This window comes from Cebidichthys violaceus, unplaced genomic scaffold (assembly GCF_023349555.1).
Source record: "Cebidichthys violaceus isolate CVI_PGR_0920_01 unplaced genomic scaffold, fCebVio1.0.p SCAF_8, whole genome shotgun sequence".
NCBI lineage: Eukaryota > Metazoa > Chordata > Actinopteri > Perciformes > Stichaeidae > Cebidichthys > Cebidichthys violaceus.
In genome coordinates, this window is record NW_027176964.1 from 12,199,550 (window position 1) to 12,219,674 (window position 20,125).

Below are 20,125 nucleotides of genomic sequence, written 5' to 3' on the forward strand. Positions count from 1 at the left end.
TCACCTTGGACTGATTACTGTAACAAATATGTTTTCAGTTAGTAAAAGTTATCGGTGGGGACATTTAACCCAGAACTGTAGTGTCAATGTCCACATATCCGTTGCATGACATCAAGCACTTAAGGCTCCTAAAACTGTGCTAGTTTGAATTCTTCATGGTAGCGTTCATATACACTCTAATCTGTTCCACTATTCCCATGGCTTTGTGATTTATACTTAGCAGGACTTTGACTCTACTCCCAAGGCGATCCTGTGGCTTTTGGGGGAGTTTTTACCATACAAGGAGAAGAGGAGTTTAGCTCGATTTCCTGTGGGAGGGTTCTGATTTCTCTCACTCTGCATCTGATCCACTCCGTCTCTATTTCTCTCTGCCTTGTACCTCCTCTTTCTGTTCTCCTCTCCTGGTTCGGCTCCAAACCTCCTGCTCACTATACAACCCAAGAAGACTTTTATTTAAAGAAAACATCACTAAAACACCTCCAAAATCAATATTTGTTACATTAAATTGTCAGAACTGGATCTGAGCAATCTGTTATCATAACATTGTGTGCAGCCAACATCCTGACAGACCAAGTAAGGCACACAGTTACATTGTCATGATGCCAGCTTGTGTTGAACGCATTGTATCAAACTGCCACCAATTTCATAAACTTATGCCAAAAAGGCTGCAGTTTTCCTCCCCTGATAGGTAGAATCCAGCAATATCGGTCTCTGTCAATGAGAAAATATTTGTTAATCAATGCATCTGCTGGCGTTCAATTTGGCAGATTTCAGTTACACACTGTGTAACACACAGTTCTTTCCTCTGGATGTGATATATGAGGCAGAACTGGCTCTGACCTCACACCAAATGAATCTCCAAAGTGACAACTTTTCATAAACTAAAAAATATCTTTGCAACAAAGCATTGTTAATATAATTGCTGAGTTTTTAAATGGTTTATGTAGCTTAAACTGGAGAAGAATTTTTGTCACATGGATATCGCTGTAGCAATATGCTCCTCAAAACTTCAGAAATCCCTCTTCTGTATAAGGAATGACATCCAATAGGGGGATACAGACTGCAATAGTGGCAAAGCAATATGAAAAACATGAGATGCATGTGTCCAAGTTTATCTTCAGATGTCACTTAAATGGCCACTGTATGCCTCACTGTTTTGAGTTTCCTTGTAATCTTTATTTTTAGCTGAGGCAACTGGCACAGAAGAGTTGAAAGCAAGCAGACAGGTCCATTAGCGCTGATGTCATCAGCACACACACACACACACACACACACACACACACACACACACACACACACACACACACACACACACACACACACACACAGCTCCCACTCACTACAGCAATTTCAAATTTACCACTGTATGCACCAAGATTAATCAGAAGTTACAAAAATATCAATATCTACTTTACATTGTTTTCAACTTCTTACATTTGATTTTCTTGCCATGTTATTCAACTTTAAACTTCAAATAAATAAAGGGAACACCATGCATGACCCACTTTCAAAATATCTCGTATTGGTGCAGAAAATGTAATTCCTGGAAACCATTTCAGTAACAAAAGCTGTATCCACCAGTCAACAATGCCTTTTATGTTGTGCGCCTTACAAGCAACAGAAGACAGATCTAAATAAAGGTATTTCAGAGCAATAGTAATTGAGAGGATCTTAATTGCAGTAGACTTATGGTTTATGTGTGTAGCTCGACTGGAACGCTCCAGCTGCCTGGTGTAGATCACATGCAGACAGCTTTCTCCAAACTTTCTCTGGCTGGATCATTTTCCAAAAGCCCTTTTTTCATGCAGCGGTAGAATGAAAACTATGTCCTTTCTAACCAACTCTGGTATTAACATCAATTTGAACATTCCTAAGTAAGAGCCCAGGAATATAGATATGCAGTCCAAAGGGGGAAAATAAACTCCAGTTACTAATGTGAACAATGTCCTTTTGATAACTGAGTTCTGGATAATTTTCTTTCTTCTTATCTGCTGTTTCTCTCCTGTCCTGTTCAAAACAAAGGGAACATGAACCAAATAAGGAGATTTACACCATGTTGCTCCTCCAAAGAGCCTTCAAGAGGTGAAGTTAATATGAGGGAGGGGGGCACAGTTCTAGAGTAGCCAACGTAGGGGAGTGGCGAAAGGGGTAAACAGTGGGAAAGGGCTGTCACTAGAGACTGGGGCTGTCTCCAAACCTCCAGTTAAGTTTAAGTCGCATAGAGCTCCGCCGACTCTCAGTTTGCATCCTCCTCTCTGCCCTCTCGCTCTGAGCTCCCTCTGTCTCTCTCCTCCTCTCTGCATCTGCTGGTTGCTCTTTCCCGTCAACCTTGTGCGGGCTCTTGTGAGGCGTCTTCCTCTGAACATCTGCAACAGCTTTTCACCTAAAGCAATAAAAACCTTTTTTTATTCCTCCGAAGCCTGCGGGACACTGAGACTCAACTATCACCATGGACGCCATCAAGAAGAAGATGCAGATGATGAAGTTGGACAAGGAGACCGCCATCGACAGGGCAGAACAGGCCGAGTCCGACAAGAAGGCGGCGGAGGATAAATGCAAGCTGGTGAGACAAGGCTGGTGGAGGTGACGGACTGACAGAGCAGTGTGTGCTCTTGTTTAACACTCATTGTTGACAGTTGGGCAATAATTAGATATCATAATATATTGACTTTCAAGATGAGATCAACTTTATTGATCCCACACAGTGTACTTGAAGAAATAAATACAAGAAGTATAGAGAGCTACTGCAATGATGTGGTTATAATTGTCCAAATTGATTAATCTAAGCAAACTGTAATTAAAAAGTTACTAAATTAGTTATTGAAGTTTTTTTGTGATGTACTCCATAACTTCATTATCATATACGTAATTGTGTGTACATTTTCCATATGATGATATACATCAATATCAAAAAATATTATTACGTTATTGATTTAAACTATTTTTCTAATTATACAGCTCCATCTAGAGTGGTAAGAATATATAAACCGTATTGTAACAAAGTTGGAAATAGGTTCATGTGTATTTAAATTATTTCCTTCTGAAGTATTTTCAGTCTCTTTCATTCACTGATAAACCAGCTTTATTTTTGATTATTTTGTGAAAACAGCCTAATGTGATAAATTTGCTATTCACATATAAGCTTAAAATATTGTTGTTTTTTATGGTCTGGTCGTAAATAAATAAATACATGAATAAATAGCAAACCACTTGTGCAGACTGCAGAGGGGCTTAACATAAAATGTCAAGTATTTCCCAAAGCACCAAATGCTGAATTACAGAGAGCAGCTGATACTGAGCCCCTGAGTCTTGTCTCTTGGTGGGCAGACGAAGGTGGAGGATGTCAACAGGGACGCACAAACAGAATGGCAGAGTGACGACTGCTATCCACATCCACAGTGAACCAGAGGGATTACTTGAAGCTACCAGAAGTGGTGCTGCAGGAGTTTAAACAACCCATAGCAGCTGTTGCTCTGACTCTTAACCAGGAGAGTACTTCATTAGCCAGCATTCTTATCTGAAATTAAGTCTACAAGTTATCAACAGCAACCTCACAAATTCCTGCACAAATATCTGCACATCCATATTCGGTGCTGCAGTGTAAGAACCTTACAGAGTTTGATATGTCCAGGGCTAACTTAATGATACTTGTACCACTTGACACAATAATCTGGAGATGTAATATGACATTTGAGGCTACTTCACTACTACTGCTTATTGCCCAGTGAGACGTGGTGTCGTCATCGCGGCGGTACGACAGGAATGCTGGAGAGCAGGGAGTTGGAAAGGCACAGACAAAACTGGTTCTACATTGAAGCAAGTGGAAAGAATCTTCTCTCTGGTCTCTAATGCCCTAATCACACCCAAGGAGTGACAGTTGTCTATGGCACTGCACATATGGACCCCCATCATGTCTTCCACATCAAGGAACAGTCAGCATGAAACCCTAGAAGACTATATGCATAGTTATTTAGTTTTTTTTATGGCATTGATTCAAGCAGTGCTAAGAGATGCTTTCTTTGCTATTCTTGGCACGATGGCATGAATATCAGAGGCCAAAAGCAATACTCACTCTTAACATACATCACAAACAGTCTCTGGCAGCAATTCAGCAGCAATGTGCCTTTTCAGAAGCAATGCATACTTGATAATTGATAATCCACAGACTTCACAAAGGGTTTACATTGGAGCTACTTTCTCCCAAAGAATTAGCCCTGATGAAAATGTTTGACAGCTGCTTCTGTAGATTATAAATACACGTTGATCCGGTATGCAATATTTAAACAACTATCAGGGTGGATTGCAATTAAATGGTGTTCAGACATTCATGGTTCCTAGGGGATGAATACTGATGACATTGGTGGTCCTCTGACTTTTCATCTAGGGCCATCTTCTGCCTAAAATGTAAATTTGTTCAATGCTTTGGTTTATGATCAAAAACTGACATTCCCATCAGCTTAAACCATACTTGTTGTTTACTGCTAATCAGCAAATGTTAGCATGCTAACACACTAAACTTAGATGATTAACATTGTAAACATTATACCTGCTAGACATCAACATGTTACCATCATCCTTGTGAGTATGTTAGCATATTATGATATTAGCATTTAGCTCAAAGCATTGCTGTTCCTACATAGAGCAGAGGTTGGCACTAGTCATGTCCTGACATCAGAGTGCTTCTGGGAATTTAAAAGATCTACTTAAGTGGGTTTAATCTAAAAATCTCACCGAATGAGCACTCCCTCCCAGTCATTACATCAAAGCAATCATGGATTGTACAAAGCAGTGTTTTATTCAGACTTACTTGGTTTGGTTTTGCTGTATCCTTTCTGACTCTGTCACGTTTGCCTTCTTCCAGCTGGAGGATGAGCTGCTCGCTATGCAGAAGAAGCTGAAGGGAACAGAGGATGAGCTTGACAAGTACTCGGAGGCCCTGAAGGATGCTCAGGAGAAACTGGAACTGTCGGAGAAGAAGGCCGGAGATGCAAGTTAACCACGACGCCATCTGAAACACATTATCCACATTGCAGTGGAACGCCACAACTTCTGAGTTTTATTTTTATAACATATTGATTACCACTCTTTCAGACAGGCTAAACTAAATATCACTCCAGGATTGGAAAAAGACCACTAAAAGAGACACATTAAAAATTTGCAGACAGATGTTCTTCTCTATGAAAATTTATTATAAAAAAAGCATTGAATTAAGAGTGTTATACACTCAGTCTAAGTGTTGCCTCCACTGCTTACACTCCCTGAAAAAGGCCATGTCTGGACTCGCCTTAATAGTTTGGTTGTTTCTTGAGTGATGAAACTAGCAGCAGAGTGACGCTCAGAAAATATAATAATCAAAAACTGCTTTAAAAGTTATTTGTTTATTTGTAACAAAGAGCACAATCTGCAGATCCCTTGGCTTCTATGATTTCAACAAAACAAAGGGAAAAAAAAATACAGTCAAGTCACACCAAAGGTTTGCCTTGAATTACAGGATGTACGTTGGAAACAATTTACACAAAACTACTAATTATCTTCTACCCCACATAGTGTTCATAGAGAATAGAGAACATAGAGAATCACTGAGTTGTTGGTGTCTTTGTGAGGTCTGTAAGAGCCTTTTCTCAAGCACAGACACAACTTGGCCGGCCTGTAGCCGACCAGGAATCCCAGGAATGCTGCTTAAGCAAACAGAGAACTCCATACTGCAGTGTCTAATGAAATCAATGCTCTGGCCTTTTTTTTGGGGGGGGGGAGTTATGACACTCTGCTCTGTCTGGCCCTTACAGTACATACCTTATCAGCAACAATGGTGAATAATCATTTGCCTTCAAAGAGCATCTATTTAACATGATCTTTCTTTAACAACAATATCTCAGTTACCTTAGAGAGACGATATCTGATTAAATTACCTTCTTTTACCGTCTAGTTTTTCACATTTTTAGGATGATGCATTATCGGGGAGCAACAATAAGATTAGAGATTATTTTCATTATCCACAAATTTTCTTGATTATTGTCATCTCAGTTAATCGTTCGATCTATAAAATGGCGGAAAATAATGAAAAACAATTCTACCAGGTTCACTCAATCACCATTTATTAAAGCCCCACATGTTTTCTTTTGTCTTACCAGCAGTCCAAAACCAAAAAACTTTTACATAAAATATATATTTTATTTAAAAAGCAGAAAGTTCTCACAGCTGAGAAACTGGAACCAGCAAATGTTTGGCATTTCAGTTGAAAAATTAGTAAAATTATTAATCCACTGTCAAAATAGTAAATAATAATAATAACAATGCATTTTATTTGTAACACACTTTTCATTCAGGGAATCTCAGAGTGCCACAGAGCCAGTACATAGTAAAAACATAGTTAAAACGTAGTTAAAACAAACTATAATAAAAAAGTAGTAAACATAAGCATAATAGAAAACAGTAAATGAACAGAAACACAAAATAAATCGCTGACAGTGATTTAACACAAGGTCAGAAACGCCTTCCTGAATAAAAAGGTTTTTAGGCCAGTCTTAAAAGAGTCCAGTGTCTGCGTTGCCCTTAGGTGGTCAGGTTGACTGTTCCATAGGCGCGGCGCTGCCGAGCTAAAGGCCCGGTCGCCCGTGGTGTGGAGCTTGGTGTTGGGGACCCCGAGGCGCGAGCTGTTTGAAGATCTGAGGGTGCGGGTGGAGGTATGGGGAGTACTTGTAGGTAGGGAGGTGCATGTCCATTCATGCATTTATGTGTGAGTAGTAGGACTTTGTAGTCAATCCGGAATGAGACAGGGAGCCAGTGTTGTGAGTGTAGAATGGTTGTTATGTGCTCATATTTCCGGACTCTCATCAGGATCCTGGCAGCGCTGTTTTGGATGTATTGCAGCTTCTGGATGTTCTTGCCAGTGATCCCAGTGAAGAGTGAGTTACAGTAGTCCAGTCTTGAGGAGATAAAGGCGTGGACGAGCTTCTCTGCATCTGACAGGGTTAAAGAGGGGCGGAGTTTGGAGATGTTTTTGAGATGATAAAAGGAGGTTTTGCACAGGTGTTGTATATGGTCATTAAAGGTCAGGTGAGGGTCAAACCTAACTCCCAGATTAGTGACTGTGGAGGAGAGGGGGATGACCTGACCGTCGAAGGTGAGATGAGTTATGGAGGATGACTGAACCTGGTGTGGAGTGCCAACAAGGAGGGCTTCGGTTTTGCTACTGTTTTTACTGGAGAAAGTTGTTGCTCATCCATGCCTTTATCGCCCTAAGACAGGCGGTGAGACATGACATGGCTGCAGAGGGACTTGGGGCAGTTTTGATGTAGAGTTGTGTGTCGTCAGCATAACAGTGGAAAGACATCCTATGTCTGCTGATGACACGACCGAGGGGGAACATGTAAGTAATGAAGAGGATGGGGCCGAGGACCGACCCTTGTGGAACACCACAGGAGACAGGGAGCAGTCTGGACTTGCATCTTCCCAGTGAAACATATTCAGTTCTGCCAGAAAGGTAGGCCTGAAACTACTTGAGTGCAGAGTCTGATAGTCCAATGGTGGTGTGGAGGCGCTCTAGGAGGATAGTGTGATCCACTGTGTCAAATGCAGCAGTCAGGTCCAGGAGGATGAGGAGTGAGGGTGATCCTGCATCGGCTGTCATCAGCAGGTCATTCGTCAACCTGAGCAAAGCTGTTTCAGTGCTGTGGGCTAAACGAAATCCTGACTGAATTGAATGATGAATTTTCGGATGATCAATTTATGTTTCAGTTGAAACAATTGAATACATACCATCAAATGAAAGTAGCCTTCACTGTGAATCTAAAACTAGTGAAAGCAGTAACACCAAGGTTAAAGGTCAGACTACAAGAATGCAAATTATTTCTGTCTCAGGTGACCCATCGGATGCCCGCTGATCTGCTTATTGTATGTCAGTCCACTACTACTTCTTCTAATGTATTTCACGGTGCTGATAATACACATACATGTCATACAAGGACAGACAGAGAAAATAAAACCGAGTTTTGCACTGAAAAGTAAGGAAGACGAGGAGGTGACCGAAGGGGGCGCTGAAGGAATGTGTCGCCACCCGATGGCTGCGGGTCATGTTGGCAAACAAACTCATTTACATTCCAAGCTGCTGCAGGTCAACAACCCCCGTTGAGCTGCATTATAACCGGCCCACCACTGATCCTCCCTCCTCCCCTTCCAGGAGTAAATCTTTAGACCTTTGATTTTCACAACTCAACAACAATTTTACAACTCGCGTATATCACCCACTCAAGCTTGAACTTGTCTTATCTTTTCTCCCTCCCTCACAGACACACAGGCACTTATATCCGTGTGTTATGATTCACGTTAGATATGATTCATATCTCTGAATCAGATGAGGTAACTTCCTCTGTGCCCTCCCTCCTTCTAAGCGGAGCAGAAACACGCAGCCTAAGCAACACCTTACATTTGCCATATAAGTCCACGATAGACAGACTCGCGCATTGACTTTACACACCTCTTTTGTGGAGGAAACGAGCAGCGCCTTCCCCTCCTAAATCCTGTGATGTCATCTGAGACAGGCTTCCTCACAGGATTGGAGGATCTCGCCATAAATTTCCTGAAAACTCCCAACCCCTTTTTTTTCTTTCCCCATCCCAACCCTACACGTCCTTGACTTCCTGCCCGAGATAAAAAAAGTTTTCCATCGGAGCCTACGACTTTTACGCAAATCAATAACTTTTAAGGACGCAGCAAGTCGATCTAGACCGCTACATTATCTGGGCTCCTTTTTGTTGTTGTTGAGAAAACAAAGTAATCGAGGTTATGGAGGTGGTGAGGAAGAAAATCCAATCTCTCCAGCTCCAAGTTGATGAGGCAGAAGACCGTGCACTGGCAGTACAAAGGGAGTTGGACACTGAACGGGAACTGCGCGAAAAAGTGAGATAATTAATCATTTATCCAACTTCAGTCGCATTTCTTTACTTTATATTTACTGCTCTCATACCAGTTGAACATGTTTACTGCATATTGTAAATAATTCACACGCAAACTGTCAGTGTTGGACTGCAGGTAGTGACATCGATACTCGCGTAACACTCCAAGAATGTTAACGTTTTCCTGCGTATTATAGTAAGTTTGTCGATTTAATCCTGTAATGTGTCGATTTGGTCGTTTTAGAGGTTTATGGGAAGTTGGGGCATCATGGTATCGACATTCCTTCTCAGACTTTTGTTCGGCTACGTTATCTAACTTAAACCCGCCCTAGATCCTCTCAAACACCTACAATTGCAACGAGAGCACTCGGCTGACTATTGCATCAACCGCCAGCGTGTTGTTTTAATATTAAGGTGTGGCAGTCTTATGACGTTTTTAAAAGCTGGAATTTTCACCAAAATTATGTAAAAAAGCAACACCTAAATTATTTGTTTCTAGTAATCTGTGTCCTGCTCGCCCTATGAGCGTTTTGCCTGAATATCATTTGACATATATCTGAAATCAGGAGCTGACTATAATCCCTCCTCCACCTACTCAGTTACTGCACAGGAAGAAGAGAGCAGAGGTGGTTATCTGTGATATCAGTCCCACAGGAAACAGGCCCAGAAGAAGCAATCTGTTGTCCCCTCAAACATCAATGGTTTAACATTACAAACAGTCAGACCAGCTGTGCCACTTCGGATATGACAGGGTTAAATCTGCCACTCTTGTCGCTCTCTGTATCAGCAGTTTTCAAAGTGTCTGGTCAAGCTTCAAAGTCCAGAATGGTTGTTGTGAGTGAAATTGATTTACATGGAAGAAATCTGACTTGCTGGAAAAAGGAAACCGAGGTTATATGCATACCTAGAAAGTATTGATCGGTTCCAAAGAATAAATATACATAATTAAACAACTATCAAAATACAGCTCATAATATTGAGACCATTTGACTGCAAAAATTGAGTATACCTAAACTGATTACACCTAACCGTTACTGCAGTGCTATTAAGACAAAACACTCAAAACCAATATTATACTCCACATAGCTAGTTTCCAATGTGCAGCTTTGGCCATCCTCAACAGGATGCTTCCTTTTGTGGCAGCAGCTTGTTTCCTGGCTGACCTCTGACCTCTCTCTGTGTGTGTGTGTGTGTGTGTGTGTGGGTGTGTGTGTGTGTGTGTGTGTGTGTGTGTGTGTGTGTGTGTGTGTGTGTGTGTGTGTGTGTGTGTGTGTGTGTGTGTGTGTGTGTTGTAGGCGGAGGGCGATGTGGCATCTTTGAACCGCAGGATCCAGCTGGTGGAGGAGGAGCTGGACCGCGCTCAGGAGCGACTGGCCACAGCCCTGCAGAAACTGGAGGAGGCTGAGAAGGCTGCAGATGAGAGTGAAAGGTGAAATCCACACAGACCTCAGTCATAGTGTATTAACCACAAACATTTTAGACACACCATCAGCTGCAAAGTTGGAAAATGATCATCTCATAGCTTTGAGGGTCCCAAAAATTGCCCATGTTGTCATATTTTTTGGAGCAGTGGGATGAGTAGGTGATACATTTTAGTTGTGGACAAAGTGGCAGAGCTATTAGTTCTGGCAATATAAGATAAAATAAGATCTCCAGGAGTGAAATTAGGTGTTAGATGCACAAGAAACAGACCAGATTAAGATACAAAAAATATAAAATTAGAGCGAAATATAAGGAAGCTAAACTATCAATATAAATTAAAAATATACACAGATACAAAAGAAAGTACAGGACAAGAGCCTGTTCATATATACATATATATTTATTATTAATATTATTTTATTTATTTTTTTCCCATCAGGACTTTTGGTAGTTGTTGTTGTTGTTGTTGTTGTTGTTGTTTTTTGTCAGTTTAGTATGTCCAGTGAGCTCATTTGTAGCTTCATGGAGAGCATGCCAGCATAAGGTGCAGAACAGACTCCAAGCATCCGAATAATGTTGATACTCAAAACCACAAACGCATGAACATATAGTCAGAGGAAGTCAATTTGTGTTTAACTAAAGGCCGTCTGTCTTTTCTGATCTTCAGAGGCATGAAGGTGATTGAGAACAGAGCAATGAAAGATGAGGAGAAGATGGAGATCCAGGAGATGCAACTCAAAGAAGCGAAACACATCGCTGAGGAGGCGGACCGCAAATACGAGGAGGTATGGGCACGGAGATCATATTTCAGCTGACTTTCGGTTTTCAGATACGTTTCTGCGTAACTGTGATTTAACATCTTTTTTGATATCAGGTTGCCCGTAAACTGGTAATCCTCGAGGGTGAGCTGGAGAGAGCAGAAGAGAGGGCAGAAATTGCAGAACTGTAAGCACAAATTGAAGAAGATACATGAATGCTTGCAGATGTCATTCAGTTGTTATCAGATAACAGGTCAACATCAGACATATTCAGAAAATGCAAATGTGTTTCCTCTATTCATACAGCAAGTGTGCTGACCTGGAAGAAGAGCTGAAGAACGTCACCAACAACCTGAAGTCGCTAGAGGCTCAGTCTGATAAGGTAAGTGTTGTTAATCTCTCAGCAGTTTGGTGGTGCATTGTCAGCCTGCTGTTTGAACAACTTCACACATTCACAATCAACGGAGTGGCTCAGTGCGACCACTCAGCAGAGCATCTTGATGTATTATCACATTTTATAAAGCTGAGGAAGTCTTACCCACTCAGTTCAGCTGCCTACATATCCATATTCTGTTCACGATGAGCTTCAAAACTGTAGAACTCTCATCTGACATTCTGAAAAAAGAGACAAATGTCTTGTAACATGTATATCCATGATGTTTACGACATAGATATTGAGCACAAAAAGGCAGAATGAAGAATTTTCCTTTATGATAACATTGCTATATTTATTGTTTTGGCTGTGAGATAATTTCCGTCATCTATTATATCTCTGTCTCTATAGTACTCTGAGAAAGAAGACAAATATGAGGAGGAGATTAAAGTCCTGAGTGACAGACTTAAGGAGGTAAGTTCATGCCTACTATACTATATTGTCTGAGGAAAGCAGTGTTGGGATGGTTACCATGTGTGTTGTCTTTTCAAAGGCGGAAACCCGCGCTGAATTTGCAGAGAGGTCCGTGGCTAAGCTGGAAAAGACCATAGATGACTTAGAAGGTACACTTCATTTGAATCCTTTTATCTTTTCAATCCTTCAGTGATCCACTGTTTCTTTATTCAACCTTTGTTCCAAACTTTAACGTTCTTAATCTTCTTATTCTTAATCTTTGATTTCTCTTTTTCCTCCTGATTTCCCATCATGGTCTGCACAATTCTGCCTTCTCCTCTGAACCTCCTCCACCTGCTCCCTCTCTCTGCCCTTTGATCTGCAGACGAACTGTATACTCAGAAGCTGAAATACAAGGCTATCAGCGAGGAGCTGGATCATGCCCTCAATGATATGAACACCTTGTAAACCTTGCAATTAGCTCATGATATTTCCACTTTCTCTTTGTCTCCCCTCGTCCGATTGGAAGCACTTGTCTTTTCTTTTCCTCCCCCTTCGCTCTCACTGCCCCTTGCTCCTTTTGCATTAAACTAAAGCTCAATAAAGATATTATCTCTTTTATTCTGTCTTCTGTCATTTGAGTTCTGCCTGCTTTTCATCACTCTGAAGCTGCAATAGTTTATATATTTTTTGGGCCGTTATGAAAAGGTCAGATTTGTAGGTTAACGTATTGTACACAAGTGTGTTTCTTTTGGTATTTCTGCTCTAACCATGATATAGATCACCCATTGCTCTTATATGATCAATTAATGTTAATTGCATTTTATATCTGCTGTTACTTTTTATTTCAGAGAGCCTATCGAAAGAAAAAGAGCAAAATGTAGGAATGCATCAAGTCCTGGACCAAACACTGCAGGAGCTGAATAGCTTGTAAAATGCCAAGAAGAACATCAAGCAAATAAAAAAGCAAACGCTTGTTTTGCAAAAGATATTTTCTACATGCCATCCATTCTCTGTAATTTTCACTCTTAATCCTGGATGTTAACACACACATGTACCCCTTTTATATATTTATGGTTCTTATTGTTTCTTTTCCTTTTTTAAAAATGGTTTTGGGTCCATATGCTTATCAGTTTTGGTTCTGGAAATTGTGTTGTAGACCGAAATCTGAGCACAAATAAAACTGATGATGAACTGAGTTTTATGTGTTATGTAGACTATGTTTATGTATGCACAGTTCTGCATGTGTGTCATTTCAAAACAGAGCCATAAACTACCTCTCCTTTCAGTTTACATGTGCTGACATGCACAGTGTTTTATTTGTGCTCTGCTAAGACAGAGGATTCATCAAATACAAATCTGGAGATATGGCTTAGCTGCAGGGCCTTTGGTCCCACAACAATAATGTCACTGATTCTGACATTGTTTCACACAAGCACCACACACAGAAGGGTATAAAGGAGTAATAAATACTAAACAATAACTAAACTCTCTCCATGGCAACTGTGCAACTTCATCGACTGAAGAAGGTCCATGCGACATGATTGAAAACTCAGAAAACGGCAACTAAAATAGACCTTGTATTGGGATTTTTTTGCCAAAAAAAGAAAAATGATGGCAACAGTGCCTCCTAAAATGCAACACCACTATGTAGTGCAGTCCCAATTTTAAGTAAAAGTCAAGGATTATCATGAATAAAATATCAGAAGTAGGCTACTTATCTAAAATGGCCCGCTACTGAGTATTATGTATAAATATATTATGTATGCTTATCTGTTAATCGGCGACTCTGGTGTCGGGAAGACCTGTGTCCTCTATAGGGTTTCAGAAGACGCCTTCAACTCGACGTTTGTCGCAACTCTAGGTACGGTTTTTGGTGATGTGACGTTGAAACTGTATTTCTGTCTGTTCTACAACACGCCAAAGATCTGTCTCAGTGGCTCCGTCTACTTACTGGAATTCTGCAGTTAAGGGTGGAAGTAACGTTCGTTTCTCTATTGTCATTAATAAAGATCCTGTACTTCTTTACATTCTTGTATTAACTAAAGTAATGTTGGGACCAAACAGAGCACTTGTAGGTAAAAGGCTCAAAGGTAACATGAAGGCCAGCCAGCTAGCTTTTACACATTTCTGCAGTGTGACATCAATAAAAAGCTACACATTCATTACACGATTGCTTGTTTTGTGTGTTTACGGTAGAAAGAGATATTCTTCTTCTCTAATAGTGTTTGAGCAGCCAGGCCGGTGCAGGGCCCCCCGGCAGGACAAAGTAGTTCCACCACCAGGGCTTCTCTGCCCTCTCCTTGCGTTTGAGGCTCAAATGACGTGGATGCCAGGGGTGAGGAGGCGCCAGTAGTCTCCGTTTTCAGCTGGGCAGGGAAAAGGAGGCTGAGTGTTTGGACTTACATGCTTGTATTTGAGTGGGACATATTTGAAGGGGCACTCCACTAATTTTACTCTACAGTCATCACAGGGAAAGCCAGTGCTATAAACTGGGGGTTGTTGCGGGTGACTTCAATTACTCCAACCTGAAGTCTGTACTCCCCAAATTTGACCAACATGTATCCTGCCCCACTAGAAGATCCAGGTGAACTTCTACTGCTGCACCATCGAGAGCATCCTTACAAGCTGCATCACAGTTTGGTATGGCAGCTACTCTGTCTCAGACCGGAAAGCACTGCAGAGGGTGGTAAAAACTGCCCAACGCATCACCGGTACTCCACTCCCTGCCATCGAGAACGTCCACCTCAAGCGCTGCCCCCCCCCCCCATATACTTATATAATACCTTGCATTTTATATCCACTGTTCATACTGTTTATACAGTCAATATTGTTATATTACTCATATTGTTATTTTTCTTTTCATAATGTATCTGTATCTATACTGTTTTCATCTGTATTCATCTGTTATTTAGCACATTCCACTGCACCTTACTGCTTCTTTTTGCATCTCTGGTCAGATGCTAAACTGCTTTTCGTTGTACTAGTACCTGTACTCTGTACAATGACAATAAAGTTGAATCTGAATCTGAATTTGCCAGACACGGGTGTTCACCAGGCAGCGAGGGTCTGGTGCAGCATTCATGTCAAATAGGATGGATGGTAGAGATGTTTACAACTTGCAAGTGCCCCAATATTGATCTGTCAAAATCCCATAACTTTATGGAAGATGGTAATAAATGGCTGGAGGGCCCCTTGATAGAACAAATTGTGTCATGTTGGCCACAAAAACTTGGAAACAGATCTAAATGTCATAGTTTTGGCTAATTCATCTGTGAAAAATGGTGCATCTTGTTGGCAGCTGATATTAAATACCTGTGGTAATGTCATGCCGTATTCCTCTGACTGATATTCGTGCACCTGTGACAGCGTGTCCCTTCTCATCTTTAACGATTCCTTTGATACCTCCATGGGCCTGAGGAACAACACAACACAGATATTTTCTGGCTGATATACTCTGCTGTTTCCCAACCCGTTAATATTCCCTAACCTTTGACTGCTGTTTACTGTTATCCTGTGCATGTTTGTCTTACTGCTTGTAGTATACTTCTCTTGTTCTGTGGTTGTACTGCCTGATGCTGTTGTCTGCCACTGCCCGATGCTTGTGTGCTAGTCTGCATGTCTTCATGTAATGCTTGTCGTGAATATGTCATTAAAATTCAGTGGTGACACCTTTAATCAGCTGCGTCTGGTCGTTTTTTTGCCAGCAGGTATCATTCTGTAATTCAAAGTGCATTCTCACAGGACAAGTCCCATTGTTAGGAGCTGACGTCACTACATAGTAGCTCATAGCCTCCACTTACACTGTAGTTAAGAAGTGATGTGTTTAGAAGTTGGGGGGGGGATAGATCCAACACATTGGTACTGGATCGGAGCATGTCGAAGCCAAAGATCACAATATCAACAAAAACAAGAAGACTGAAAAACTGAACCATAATCATGTTCTTACCGTTTCCATAAATGTGATTAAAGCCTTGTGGTTTTCTTCCCAGCTGGTAAACAATTCCTCTTCAGTTGGGAATTAATCACAACCCAGCTCCACAGTCACCTCAAAACAGTTGCTGTGAAGATAGTTGAAGTCTTGCATGCGTGATAGAGAGACAAAAACAAAACTGCTTTACCCAGAAGTCTATGAGAAACCGTGCTGATCTTTCACCCTCCACCTCTCAGAGGTTCCTCCTCAATCGTGACTGGTCTTACAGCGACCCCTAGTGGCTTCATCTGACATCTCATTTATATTTCAGACACTGTTACTGAGGAATAATGTTCAATTATTAAACTCACCACCTGCAATGCTGGACCACTGTGCTCCATTAACAGTTCCGTTCTGAATGTTTGTACGAAACGATCCACACTGGGCATTTTCATTGGCCATTGTCTCATGTGTATTTGCATATGTTCTTGAAAGAAGCTTGAATACCTGAGGAATTAAAAACCTGAGGGTTATTTCTCTCCTTGAAGTTCATAACAGACGATGAGAAGATAAACATTACGTTTCACGAGTACACCCAGCTCTGATGCGATGTGATTAAATCTAATCTATACACATTGAATCATCATGTGCATAATGTAAAACAAAGACACTGAAACTTGGTGTCCAGCAACCAAAAGAAGCATTGTAAAATAACCTCCAAAGTCAGGGAATATTAAGCTGATCCATAAAATTACAATGCGCAAAAGAAAACAGTAGAAATCAAGAGAAATATCAAAGGAGATCTGTTTTTTAACCAGCTAACCTGTGCCGCTTCTCTATTATATCCTGTTGGTCTCAAGATCTTTAGAAAGAGAAAGATAATACTAAACACTGGACCTAGAAACAGATGCATCAAATCGGAGAGAAAAAAGTTTACTTTTCCACCCAATTAGATCTGCAGTGGGATCTGTGTTTGCGTTTGTCACAGTGCCTGTAGCATCCAACATCATATTATTACTTTTGAGCCCCTGTCTGCCATGAATCTTTGCATGTCAACTATTAATCAAAAATGTAGTATTTTTGAGAATCAATCCAGTATCACTAAGCTATATACAAAAGTAAACATGCAATGCTAAAGTGTACTGATATTTTCTGAACACCCCTGACACAGACAGTTACTAGCCTGTTACTTTACTGTAGGTCAATTTGCATTTCCCAATCTGGCCTCTTCAAACTGCCCAAACATAAAACTACACCTCATCAGACCTCACCTGTAAAAATACTTTGGCACAGTTGAATTTCCCTTCATCATTAAAAGTAATTGTGACAAAAACTGACCTCTGAAATGACAAAAAAAAATGTAAAAAGCAGAAATTGTATTTATCCATTATTAACTGTGCCGACAACTGAGTTGAACCAGTTTGTGATAAATAGTCTCAGCACACAACAGCGTGGAGCCTATTGTTGACCACATGCCATCTGAATGTAAAGCAGCAATAAACTGACAAAAAGCAGAACACATGAACACGTTGTTCGTTTGGGACATGCTGACATCTGACCTCTGATCTGAATGGCTGCAAGAGTCTTTTCCACATGTCACTTAACTATCTCTGCACATACACATGCATATATATTTTGTGTATATTATGCATGTGTTTTGCATTTCAGGACCGTTTGACAATTACACAGAGAAAAGACACAGCTGAGAAGGTTGTGGCATGTTAGGATACTGGTGGGGTCACAAAATTAAATGAGCCAATAAGAAAAAAAACATGTTATTTGACTGAGTAACCTGCAGTGCAGAAGGCGTGAGAGGTTAAAATCTTTGTTTTGTATTGTGGGAACATGTGGTCAGTGCAGTAAGTGACAATCAAACCAATACAAAGGCTAAAATATTCCCAGTGTGACAGTGAAGGATGCAGCTTGTTAGCAAACCTAGCTTACTGCTAGTATCAGTATAAGGCCATTCAGTGCATGAGTTTACAGTTTAACTTTATCTTTCTCTTATGTTCAAAGTGCTTCAACGTTTGTTAACCTACCTAAACATTTTAACAGTTTTACACAATAGCAAAATATTACAAGTGAAATGTTCACTGAGTCAAAAATAAAATTCTTGATGGACATGAAGTTGATATTAAGAGCAAAGTTTACCACGGCGCCATCTTTACGAGCACGACACACCGTGCTCGTAAAGCACGGTGCACCGTTACACACACATTAATCTATCTTTACAGAAATCTATTTGCTGGTTACTTAAGCTAGCTAGAATGAGGAAAACAACGACGTTATGGTCGTAATTAACGCCTGCCTAAAGCAAAGTAAAGCGCCACCCTGCCCCCTGCTGGCTACAGGGTGGAATGTACATGTCCAGAAACCTTTTCACTACCTACAAACCGACTTGGCTAAGAGTTAGTCAAAGATGACGCACTTTTGGAAAAGTGCGTCATCTTTTGGTTGGTTAGCACCTAATCTCTGTGTCGGCTTGCGTGGCCAGCCTAACAATTCTATTATGTAAAACAAAACTTTCCCTATCAATAGCAGTGGGCCTCTGGTTGTTGAGAAGTACATGAGGATTCCTGTAGAGGACGTTGTTGAACCATATGAGAGCAGCTGCTGAACCAGCAGTTCTACATGACAGCATTGACCTGTTCATTTGTCATTTTGCAGGAGGGCAACACGGCGCAGGGGAGCAGTCATGGAGTCAAGATCTCAGAGCCTCAGAAAAAGACCAGCTTCTTCCGCTGCAGCCTTCTCTGAGGACCAAGGTCTTCGGTACTGGCTGCCAGCTGGCTGGACATAAATGGACTGTGCTTGCTCTTAGCACTTCCTTCTTTCTTCCCATCCACAGCCTGTCCTCCCAGTCCACACAAGCCATTATATTCCCAGTAAGCGAAGGACTTCCCCCTCCTCTCTTCCTCTTCTGAAAACTTCCAGTGGTGCATCTCTTCCATTTAAAGGAGATCTGTTGTCTTCATGAGTGCTTTACTGGTAGAGGACTCCACCAGGAGCATTGTCCAGATGTTCTTCATCACACAAAAGACTGGCTCTTACTTCTGGTGTTAGTCTCTTTGTTCTACACACTCATATTTCACACAGCCGGTAGCACAGCCGGGGATGAGAAATCATTCAGTTAATGTCAAGGTTTTGGGATTGCGAATACAAATGCGAGATTGAGATCTATTTTTATTAGTGCCCTTTCCATGTTTAAGTGGTAAATGTCAACCAGAGACTGATTGGCTTGAACTCTAGTGAAACAGAGTTGCACATGCTTTCATTTTCATTTTAGGAGTTGTGAATCTCATCACTCATCAGGCAGTCAAGGATCAGAGAGGAATTGGATTGGAAGGTTTTCCATTTGAGTTCTGCTCATTGGTTTGCAAGTAGCCCTTGATAATCATTCGATGTGACTTAACATGTCTTTCATCTTGTCCTGATCATAACACAGTGCCTCCAACTCATTTTACCCTTTCTGCTAAAGCTTTCAGGTGCTGGAAGGCACAAAACCTAAAAATACAATTCAGATTTCTGCTTTTAAACCATCAGCAGAACATTGGTGAGATGACGTTCTCCAGCTTAGGCTTTCTCTGGTGTAGTTACCTGCTGGAAAGTATTGTACACTGTGGTGTGAAAGTGAAAATATGCTAACACTGCATCGTGACCCATATGTAAGTACACAATTTGGAAAATATTGTACACAGTAGTGTACTGAAGAAGGCCATGTGATGTGATTGAATACTCAGAAAGCAGCAACTCAAATGGATCTTGTATTGACATTTTTTGCCAAAAAATTAAAAAAGAATGATGGCAACAGTGCCTTTTTAAAATGCAACACCACAATGTAGTGTAAAGTAGTGCAGTCCCAATTTTAAGTAAAAGTCAAGAAGGATTATCATGAATAAAATACACAAAATATCAAAAGTAGAAGTAGGCTACTTATCTAAAATGGCCAGCTACCGAGTATTATTCTATGTCATTGTATAAATGTATTATGTATGCAGCATTTTATCTTATCTTGTAATGCATCATGTTTTATAAATTGAAAATGTGTTTTGCAGGTAAAATAGGAATCTGCATAATATATTACTATAGCTGCATAATAAGTGTAGTGGAGTAAAAAGAAGAACATTTAGGATGTCACTGGTAAGCACAAGAGTGAAGTAGCATAAATGAAAATACTCTATATAAGTACAAGTACCTAGAAAGCATACTTCAGTAGACTCTGCCACTCGACTAATGACGGCTGCAGTTAGTAAAGTTAGTAAACGCCTACTGGTCCCAGTAAGATATAAACAGCCAGCAGGGAGCGTACATT

General features: G+C 40.8%; 1 protein-coding gene across 4 annotated transcripts; it reads left to right on the top strand.

Annotated features, from left to right (window-relative positions):
* Positions 1-2,209: 2,209 nt before the first annotated feature.
* On the top strand, positions 2,210-13,098 carry LOC137866088 (tropomyosin alpha-1 chain-like). Of its 4 annotated transcripts, none has more exons than XM_068701749.1 (9): positions 2,210-2,563; positions 4,862-4,987; positions 10,190-10,323; positions 10,984-11,101; positions 11,191-11,261; positions 11,381-11,456; positions 11,859-11,921; positions 12,001-12,070; positions 12,752-13,098. In XM_068701749.1, the coding sequence occupies exons 1-9, from the start codon at positions 2,450-2,452 to the stop codon at positions 12,832-12,834; spliced, it is 855 nt and encodes a 284-aa protein (XP_068557850.1). In that variant the 5' UTR covers positions 2,210-2,449; the 3' UTR covers positions 12,835-13,098. The 4 variants fall into 4 exon arrangements, with proteins under 4 accessions (XP_068557850.1, XP_068557851.1, XP_068557853.1 ...); XM_068701750.1 differs by lacking the exon at positions 12,752-13,098 and adding an exon at positions 12,286-12,521; XM_068701752.1 differs by lacking the exons at positions 2,210-2,563; positions 4,862-4,987; positions 12,752-13,098 and adding exons at positions 8,502-8,898; positions 12,286-12,521.
* The last annotated feature ends 7,027 nt before the right edge of the window (positions 13,099-20,125 follow it).